At 47.2% G+C, this 10,333-nt stretch overlaps 1 protein-coding gene across 2 annotated transcripts in view; it reads right to left on the bottom strand.

Moving 5' to 3' along the window:
• Ubash3a (ubiquitin associated and SH3 domain containing A) overlaps window positions 1-10,333 on the bottom strand; it is a 35,604-nt gene that overhangs the window by 13,457 nt on the left and 11,814 nt on the right. For both annotated transcript variants that reach the window (XM_028767954.1, XM_028767955.1), the window contains exons 6-7: window positions 9,622-9,830; window positions 1,697-1,823 (exon numbers count right to left, since the gene is read on the bottom strand). In XM_028767954.1, coding sequence (XP_028623787.1) covers window positions 1,697-1,823; window positions 9,622-9,830 — 336 coding nt within the window. The remainder of the gene's footprint in view (window positions 1-1,696; window positions 1,824-9,621; window positions 9,831-10,333) is intronic.

The raw sequence follows: 10,333 nt of genomic DNA, 5'->3' as shown, positions 1-10,333 counted from the left end.
TTTCTTTCTTTCTTTCTTTCTTTCTTTCTTTCTTTCTTTCTTTCTTTTCATTTGAAACATGGTCTGACACAATAGCCCAGGCTGCCCTGAAACTTTCTATGTAGCCCAGGTTGGTCTCAGACTCACAGTTATCTTCCTGCATTTTCCTCCCAAGTGCTAGGATCACAGATGTGTGTTACCACAGCCAGTTCAGACCTTGAATGTTATTCAAAGGCTTGGGTGTAGAAGGCTTAGTTGCAGCCCATGGAACTGCTGAGAGTGGGACCGTTGGAGGAGAGCCTGGTGGGAAGAAGTTAGGTCACTGGACTTGTGACTTTGAAGGGCTCTTGGGACCCAGTGCCTTCCTCTTTCTGCTTTCTGGCTTCTATCAGGTAACCGACTCTCCTCTACTATCTGTCTGTGTCATGGTAAACCACATCAAAACAGGCCCAAAGCAGCCGGTCCAAATGATGAGGGATTGAACACTTGAAGACCATGACAAACACAAAACAAGTCATTCATTTTTTTGGAAGCTGGTCATTTTAGGTCTTTTGTTGCAACACTGAGAAGCTGATTAAGACAAGATACAGTCTTCTAGAACATTTCCCACCCCTGGTTGATTGAATCCATGGGGAAAAATCCCTCCATGATTTAGAGGAACAGTTGCCTAACAGTGTTCAGCAGTTTCAGGTCATGGTGTGTGTGTGTGTGTGTGTGTGTGTGTGTGTGTGTGTGGTGGGGGCAGAAGCTCTCTGGAACATTCCTTCCTTTCTAGACTGTCCTTGGCACTTCATAGTCACAGGGCACATGGCTACGGTGTTCTTGGGAGGCTTATGTTTGGGTAGTAGGGTCCTTAGCATTAATGTGTCAACGTTCAGGAGGGGCTCCTCTGTGTGTGAGTTCATCCTCAAGGTGAGGTTTAGTCTGTCGCTATGTATTGTAATGCTAAGGTCTGGTTGCTCTCAGGGAGAAGAGAATCCTAATGTACATCAAGTAATACTATGTGACTTTGCTCCTTAATTTAAAACTACTGGTTGAATAAAGATGGTGACAGCCTATAGCTGGGCAGAAGAGAGATAAGCGGGGGTTCAGTTCCTGGGCTTGAGGTCTGAAGAGACCACCAGAGGGGAGAAGGAGGTGGAGAGAGGAGAGGATACCATGGGGTAGGTGAGTCTTGAAAAGATGGACATGAGGGCTGGCCAATTAACGTTAATAGCAGCCCAGATGGAACACGGCAGGCCATATCGGGGTTATCGGCAGGGAAGCAGACATGATAGCATCGAGGGTCGATATCTGCCCAGCTCTTGTGCTGATTAAGACTTAGTATAAATATAAAAGCTTTGTGTCGCTGGGGCGGTGGTGGCGCATGCCTTTAATCCCAGCACTTGGGAGGCAGAGGCAGGTGGATTTCTGAGTTCGAGGCCAGCCTGGTCTACAGAGTGAGTTCCAGGACAGCCAGAGCTACACAGAGAAACCCTGTCTTGAAAAACCAAAAAAAAAAAAAAAAAAAAGTTTTGTGTCTTTTATCTGGGAACTATATGATCAAAGGTGGGGTAGAAACTCCTGTTTGAGATGAAATATTTACGACAACGTTTTCACTTGAGAGAAAAGTCAAATTCTAACAGCCGAGTCTACCATGGTGTTATACCAGCAAGCACAGTTAACTAACAAAACGACAAACAAACAAACACCACCACCACCACCAGGGTCCTGTTACCTGCAAAGCTTGTATGCTGCTAACACTCCTTGACATTGACGGAGTGTGGGATTCCCCATTTCTCCTGCTACTGGCATCACAGTCCTTCCTAGAGTTCAGGTCCACGGCTAGACTAAATGTATATGTCCTGTAGGGGAAGGAGAAGAGGCTATGAACAGAGGTACGACGTGTCATCACCATGGTTTCTGGTCATGGATGTTCCTGGGAATACCTGGCTCAACCTCTGCAGTAAGGATCAAGGCCACAAAATAATACCAAGCTGCAGAAGCCCATGAAGCCTGTGGTTGGCTCATGGCTGTAGCACCATGGTCATGCCAGACCAGCCTCAACGCTGTGGCCATGCGTTGTTCAAATGTTACTTTATTTTAGAGTTGGCAATTTTCCCCTCTTGTTCAGGTTGGCTATGAACTCAAGACTCAAGACAGCTTCCCACCTCAGCCTTCCAAGTAGCTGGGACTGCAGATGTGTGCCGCTGGCCGAAGCTCTGAGGTTTTCAGCATCTCTAAGAAGGTACCTTTTAGATGAGATTAGTGGCGAGCCTGGCAGACCTTGAATAAAATAGATGATCCCATGCATGCAGGGCCAGATGAGAATCTTAAAGCAGGATAGATGGAGGTCTCCATGGAGGAAGAGTGGATTCTGTCTCCAGGTTACCTTCAGACTCAAACTATCACCCCAGATCTTTCCTGGGCCCCACCTGCTGGGCTGACCTTCAGACTGGATCTGTCAATCATAATCTTCAACAGATCCCCTCCCCATTGTACCCCCTCCATCCCTAAATCTTTCTGGTTCTGTACCTTTAGTGAATATCAAATCTGTTTCTTTCACACGTCATCCGCTGACTTACCATCTATTGTAGTCAGAGGTGTTCAGATGGAAGTAGTCACCATATTGTAATAGTGGCCAGACACCCTCAAGAGCTAGAGATACGTTCTGGGGCTAGTGGGTACTGACGGCACCTGAGCATGTGCAGGTAACCAGGAAACTGTAAATTACTCAAAGTGCCAGGAGGTAAACAAGCGATCAGAAATTCTGGGAGACATAGGTGGAGGAAGAGCCAAAGCAAACTGGAAAGTGAACCCCAAAATATGAAACAGGAAGGGGTTTGTGCTCACAGAGTTCCTTCCTGTCTGGAAGGACTGGGCAGGTGGCAAGAGAGGAGGGTGAATGGCCAGCACAGAGCACGTGACTCTTCCTTGTAGCAGAAAATTAGTGATTGCCTGCCCCAGGGCAGAAACCATTTCATACAAGAAGAGGTTTCGGTAAACTGCTTAAAAAGTAATGGCCAGCCCCATGAGTTTGCTACTCATGTGGATCCTGGACAAACAGGCTGGGCTCTTCTGGGTTGTGTTGCATGAGAAGTCCTGCCTGCCACCCTCTATGTCAGAGAACCTTTGCTCTCATTTTCTGTTGACCCAGCAAGGTTACTCTCCAATCCCTTTATAGACACAGGAGCAGTTTGATTCATTATTGGAAACGTGGAAAATGGTTACAACCTACTGAAAATGAAACGGTAGTCACGATTTTACCAGCTGCTGAATTCACTCACCCATATTCAAATATGCATCCACCCATATTTAGACCCTGATACAATTTTTTTTTTGCGGGGGGAGGGGAAGCAGATTGCATAGCTGGGTTTCAAGAAGGTAGAGTATTATGGGCTGCAATAATACAGGGGGTGGTGGCCTGGTTGAATAGGCTTCTGGCTATCTGAGGATGGAAGCAGCTTCCCCAAATTCCTTCAGTCCATGATTGACACGGGATGTGGGTGGATGGGGAAGAAGGTGGGGATGGAGGAATGATCGGAGAAGGAGTGATCAAAGGAGGCAGGCATGCTTTTGTGTGTGCATGTGTGGCTCAACTCTCTTGAGGGTTAGTGGAACAGCAGAGGCCTGAGTGGCTGGAGCAGAATGAGCCAAGGGAGGAGAGGCTAGGGTAGAACAGAGGAGCCTCTGTGGGTGTGGAGCCCAGACGTTGCAGGCTCACCTGAGGTTTGTGCTTTGAGCAGGTGTTAAGGAGCAGACAGATATGGTGACAAGAGTTCACAGAGTGTGAACATCGTCTGGGTGATGGGGAGAATTCCACACCAGGCTTCTCTCCCTTCCTCTCCTGCCCCTCCCCCACATATCTTCTCTCTGCAGACTTATGGATCATACCTGGGCCTCACACATTCGACCAGTGCTTTACCACAGACACAGATGCAAGCTCAACTCCAGGGTTTACAGTTGAGCCACAGGAAAGAATGAGTTGTTCTTGAACGAGAGGCAGAGGCTGTGAGAGTTGACTTGGCCACTGTAAGCCTGGATCTCCTCGAGTGACACACGTGGTACCACTGAGCTGGTTTTGGGTGAGGGTATGGCTCGGGGCTTCTTGGGGCCAGAGTCACAGCCATTTTTAAAGGAGATGCTCAGACAGGCTCCCCTCACAGGAGCGTATGCATCTTGTGAGAGCTCAAGTCTTGCCTTGTTCTGCCCTGTGGCGCCCTGGTTATTCTGCATGTACAGAGGCCGTGAATGTCGCACAGTGACTGGTCACCATTAAAGAGGACTACTAAGTGTTCTGAGATACCCTCTGGCTCTTCCATCACAGAAGCCGGAGGCATGTTTGTCTAAAAACTCTTTATTTCTTGTCTCTGCTAGGCACTGACTTGGGTAAACAAGTGTATGTGGAACAAATTACTATGGATGTCATTCACCCTTCTCCCCCAGCTTCTGTGGGGTTCTCAGACATGAATTTACCAGGATGCCAGGTAAGCCTCTATGTTACTTTATACATGCCCCTTCTCACTGCCTTCTTTCCTTTGAACTGAAACCGTATTTTGATTTTTGATGTATTATATTATTTGTGTCTCCTTAAAAAAATTTTTTTTTTGAGACAGGTTCTGAGGTATCCCAGGTTGGTCTTAAACTGACTATGTAGGCAAAGATACGTTAGAACTCCTGAACTTCCTGCCGAGTACGGGATTACAGGTGTGCACCACCACATCAGGGCTTAGGGGGCGCTATAGATCAAACCCAGGGCCTTGTACGTACTGGGGGAGCCACTCTATTAGTTGAGCTGCATGCCGATACCTCCTCTCACTACTTTGGCCCCGATGTCTTCCCAGCTTTTCTCTCCTGACGTCTCTTCTAGGTAAATGCTTCCTTCACCCAGTGACATTCAAACAAATGATCCCACCAGGATTTTGTCTGAAGTATTGTAAAACTGGGAAGTGACTCTGAAGTTGACAGCTCCCTGTGATTCCCTCTCCTTGACCACCCCTTTCTTACAACAGGTTATCATATGGCAGGTAACAGTTCAGCACAATTCCAGCCCAAGACTGTCTAGAGCCACATGGTGTCACTTGCCCTGAGTCTCGGCAGCAGCTGTGTGCCTGACACTTGTGACCAAGCTCTGGGCCATCTGTGACCTTTGTGGCATTTTGATGTAGTTCATACATTTACATGTCTTATTTTACATATATGAGAGCTTTGCCTACATGTGTGTCTGTGCATCGTGGATATGGCTGATAGCTACTGAAGCCAGAAGAAGGCATCAGATCCCTTGGGACTGGACTTACACATAGTTGTGAGCCACCATGTAGGTGCTGGGAATTGAACCTGGGTCCTCTGAAAGAGCAGTCGGTGCTCTTAACTGCTGAGCCATTTCTCCGGTCTTAAGTATTTTTTGATTACCCATAAGTCATCCTTGTCATTGTGTCCTGCCTTGTCTTGATTTGTAACCTCTTATGAGCCCCTCCATGTGGACCTGGGCTGGAAAGGTAGCTCAACCATTAAAGGCACCCAACCAACAAGATGTGGACTTCATGCATTCTCAAGCTACAGACACCAGTGGGAAGAAGTGCAGGTGTCAGTGGATCCCGCCCGTAGCTGGATTGTGACACACACTGGAGCCACTGACAGCCGCTTTCGATGACTGTCACAGGGAGCAGAGAGCGCTGAAGCACCCCCACACAGGAAGTACAGACTGCTCTCATCTTCCTGAGGGCAGAGAGGGGTACATGTGTAACGTGGGGCCCACTGCTCAGACAGTAAAACCATTGTTATCTCCGAGTCTCCGAGTGACATCTGTGAACTTTACAGTCAGAGAGGAAGTTGATTTTGTCTGCTAGTCTTTCAATTAAAAAAAAAACTGCAAGAGAGAGTTTGGTGAGCACATCGGTGGCAAAGAGACAGAGGGAAACATGGGACATCTTGTCTGGTTTTTTTCATTTTTTTTCTCTTGGATTTAGGAGTGTCACTTAGCAGTTAACTGGTGCCATAGAAATGGGTTAACTTTCTATCTGCCTTTGTTCTTAGAAGGGGGTCACTTTGGTGTGTGGCATTTCAAAGACAAACTCGCTGTGTTAGTGTCCATCTCGTGGTTACTGTCACACAGACTGGGGCTTCAATGACAGAACAGGTTTCATTGTCTCTCTGCCCCAGGGAGTAGGAGGTCCAAGATGGAGGTGACGCAGGAACTTATGATTCATCTCGGGGCTTCTGTCCTGGGACTGATGAGAAGTTGGTGTCTTCCCCATGTGTTCTCAATGACCTCTGATCAAAGTAAGGTTGGATAAGGGATGCCTTAACCAACAGGTCTTTCTCTAAAGAAATATTCATAGGGGTTTCAGCATATGAGTGTTTGGAGGGACACGGTTCACCCAGCAATGGCATACCTTTGCTGTGTGGAAGCCTCCTCCCAGCAGCTCGCTTTGTGGGATTTGGTCAGCTCTGTGGTGGGATGTCTTCATATGGTTGGAAGACAGCTTCAGCTCCCGGTGGACTCTGATTCTCAGCCCTTGCCTCTCTGATCTGCAGCTGGGCTGTATACATGTTCTGTGAAGACGCCCGAAACTGAGGTAGTGGTGGTCCCTCCCCTGCAGCTATCTTCCAATGATACGTGGTTTCCAAGCAACAAGTGGGTGTTGGATCAGGACCACTGGGTCCTCAGAATCCTGTAGGTACCTGCTAGAGAGCTTACATTGGTGCTGATGGGGTTGGCTGCCTGTGAAGTACAATGTGTTCCCGTGGCAGCCACCTTCAGGGCTGGGGAGGTGTCCTCTGAGCAGGAAGGGGCCTCTTCCCACGTGGTTTGCTGATCTCTCCCTGGGTGCCGGCATAGCAGTGCTTCTTGCTGTTCATATCAAGTATGCTCTATATGAGTCCTGTGCTCTTGGGAGTTATACATGGAATTCATATACAACACGTAGTCTGGCCACAGGCCGACTCTCTGTGCACACAGGTGTCAGTCTACATTCCCTACTGGTTAACCCTTTCATGACACACTCAGATTTGCCAGGACCAGTCTTCAGACGGAGTGTCATTGTTGTAGCACTGGCTGCCCTGGACCTCACAGAGGTCTGCCTGCTGCTGCCTCCTAAGTAAACTAGAATTAAGACTGGGTGCCGCTATGCCCCAATTTAAAACCTCCTTAAATGTTTAGAAGAATGTTTAAAAGCCATGGACAGCCCACTGCCAATTCCCAGTCTATAGTCACACCATAGTCAGCCTGGGGCGCTTGTAGCTATCCTGTGAGGAGGGAGTGATTCTGATACAGGGGTGAGGGATGGGGTATCGGGTGGGGATGAGGGTGGGAGGAGTAGGGGCTCCTCAGATATTCCACAGCAGTCAGCCAGAACTTCCTTTTTCTTGCAACTTTTAAGAATATACACTGGTTCCTAAGAGAGACTGGCCTCCCAGGAAGGTCAGGAACACAAGGTGGGGCACTTGTGCAGGTGCAGGTGACGTAGTAACAGGAAGTGGAACTGTTGCTAGCCAGAGTTCACTTGTCCCTTGGCTGACAGCTTCTCTGCCACAGTGAGATCTTCTGTCCTTGGTGGGGACAGAAGAAGGAGGGGCTATTAGGCTTCCTCTTCCCCAGACCCCTGGAGTCTGACGCCAGCCTGTCCTGTCCTATGTTCTTCTGGTTTTTGTTTTGTTTTGTTTTGTTTTGTAGAGCAGCTAACCGACCATGTTGGTTCTGCAGGGAACCAAAGCTTCCTTGATTTGGGGACATTGTTCAGCCCTTCACCTCCCAAGCTGGGGGTGGGGGGGAGGTTCAGCTTTCATGGGAGGGTGTGTTCAGCTCTCTCTACAGGCCCTTGTGAGTTAGTGGATCATGAGGAGACACCTGATATAAAAGCCCTGGAATCAAGGCTGAGTTTTGTTTCCTGAGTTTGTAGGTATGCCCGTCAGCTTTTATGAATTAGTACGTGAAGCGAAAAATGACCTAGAATGGCCCTGTTGTGGAACTGGCTGAATCCATGCATTTTAAAAGTTACTTTAAGTTAGTATACACACATGACAGATTCATAAATGCATATAAGAACTCATGGCTAGCTCAGCTGCCGAGCATACATGAACCTCACATGACGGTGCACATCTGTAAAACCAGCACTCTGGAGCTGGAGGATCCAAAGTTCAAAAGGTTGTCCTTGGCTAGATAGCAACATAGTGAGTCCCAGAGCAGCCTGGATAGGGGTGGTGGGGGATCTACTTTGTTGTCAACTATATTTGGTGGCATAGTCCAAGGGCACAAATGCTGTCCCTGGTCTGTCACACAAAACCAAATGTAAACGTAATTTTAGCAGGAAGAGCCAGTAGCCTAGAGGTCACTTGATCTCCCTTCATAAATATTTTCAGAAAACCCTCCATTCAATAAAAACAATAATTGTCTGCAAAGTGCTTTCCCCCCTGACATCCTGTCAGCCGCTAAATGTCCAAAATCAACCATCAACATTTGCTTTAAGTAGATTCAAAATACATTGCTTCTTAATTTATTCAAAACAGAAGTTTTCGTTACCAGAACTTTTACCATACTCTCTACCTGGCTTCCTTATTTAGGCGCATAAATAAAACAGTATGGTTTCCATAGCTTTGCTTTGTGATACAAAGAGTTACAAGGGAAAAAAAAACCCTCCCCGAATACACAGAGGCTAGAAGATCTGACCAGCAAACATGCATAACACACACACGCACAATGCATTTATGCAAGTGCAAACACACACACACACACACACACACACACACACACACACACACAGAGAAAAAGAGAAAAAAAGTCATGGTTATTCTTGGCAGAGCGCATATAGATTGTGGGCTGGAGGATGCTCACAGGATCAAGACACAGGGATAGAAGCTGAGGAGAGGTCCTCATGTTGCAGCAAAACACTTAGCAACATTGTTCCCGGGGAACAGAGCCAATAAAGAATGGAGTTGGTTAAGCAGCTCTGGTTATCTCTACTTGCAGTGTGAAAGCTATCGCCAAGTGTTTCCTTTTTTTTTTTTTTTTTTTTGCTTAGAGTAAAATGGGAGAGGAGACAGATACATTGAGGGGAGGGGCCGATACATTTAAGAAACAAACACCTTGGTTGGTTCTGAAAAGTTTGAAAACCCTTGTCCTTGGCAGATGGTGCTAGATAGTAAAATACAGAGATCTGCCAGTTGAGCTGGAAGAAACAAACCACCAGGAGTAGGCCAGCTTCCAGGAAATACATGTTACCAACGACCACACAAGCATAGGGGAAGATCCTGAGATGAGAAACCCAGGGCTAGCTATGCCAGGATCACAGCCTTATAGGATCGTTAAGTTGCCTTCGTGTCATTTTGTTATAGAACAATAAGAGATTGCTAACCCTCTTTAGAAGGCTACAAGGGCCAGTTCTGAACTCCGTGTCCACTCTGTGATGTTCATAAGACGGAAGTATTTCATAGTATATGAGCATTATTATCTCAGACGAGTAATTTGAAGCAATCTGATTTCCTGAGGTTATCAGCAGAAATCAGGAATAGATCAGATGTTCACTGTTCACACTAGGGAGGGGGCGGGGAGGTAATGAAGTCAGTGTAGGGACTGCAGGTCTTTCTAATGACAGAGTTGTGAAGCACACAACCACCATGCCCACTGTTTCAGGTGGCAAGCGACAGAGAGAGGGTGGTTCTCACCTGTGTTTAACCCAGGTGTCAGCCTCGTTGGCTCGCTCTGTGTAGTTCTCTGGCAAGAAGCCCCTGCAGCCAGTCCGATGTGAGATCCCAATGGCCCAGCCCTCGCTGGCCTCTTCTTGCTGAGTGGGGTCCACGAAGATGTAGTCACCAGGACTTAGCATTAGTTCGTCTGCATTCTGGGGTTTGTACTGGAACAGCGCCTTCAGGGTCTAGAAAGGAGGCAGGAGACCCATGTCTTAGTGAGGGTTTGGCTGGGAAGCAATAGCATCAGGAGGTCAGACACCAGTCTCTCTTGCCTTCTGTTTCCTCTGATGTGTCTAATGTCTCCGAGGTCCCCTCATGCCTTTGCCTAATGATACACAGTGTGGAACAGAGCCAAATGCTGCAGCTTAGACATCTTTGGAAGTTTAATGTCTATCTTCTTTCTTCTACCCATCCATCCACTCACCCACCAACCCACATCTACATCCATGTGTCTGGCTACCCACGTCTGTCTGTTCTTCTGCCCACCCACCACCCATCCACCCATGCATTCATCTATCTATCCACTCAAACACTCATTTTCCCATCTGTGTATCTATCTCTGTATCTCTGTATCTCTGTATCTATCATCTATCTATGTATCTATCTATGTATCTATCTATGTATCTATCTATGTATCTATCTATCTATCTATCTATCTATCTATCTATCTATCTATCTATCTATCTAT

Source organism: Grammomys surdaster, unplaced genomic scaffold, assembly GCF_004785775.1.
Source record: "Grammomys surdaster isolate TR1022 unplaced genomic scaffold, NIH_TR_1.0 183, whole genome shotgun sequence".
NCBI classification, from domain to species: Eukaryota; Metazoa; Chordata; class Mammalia; order Rodentia; family Muridae; genus Grammomys; species Grammomys surdaster.
This window is presented reverse-complemented; position numbering and strand designations above follow the sequence as displayed.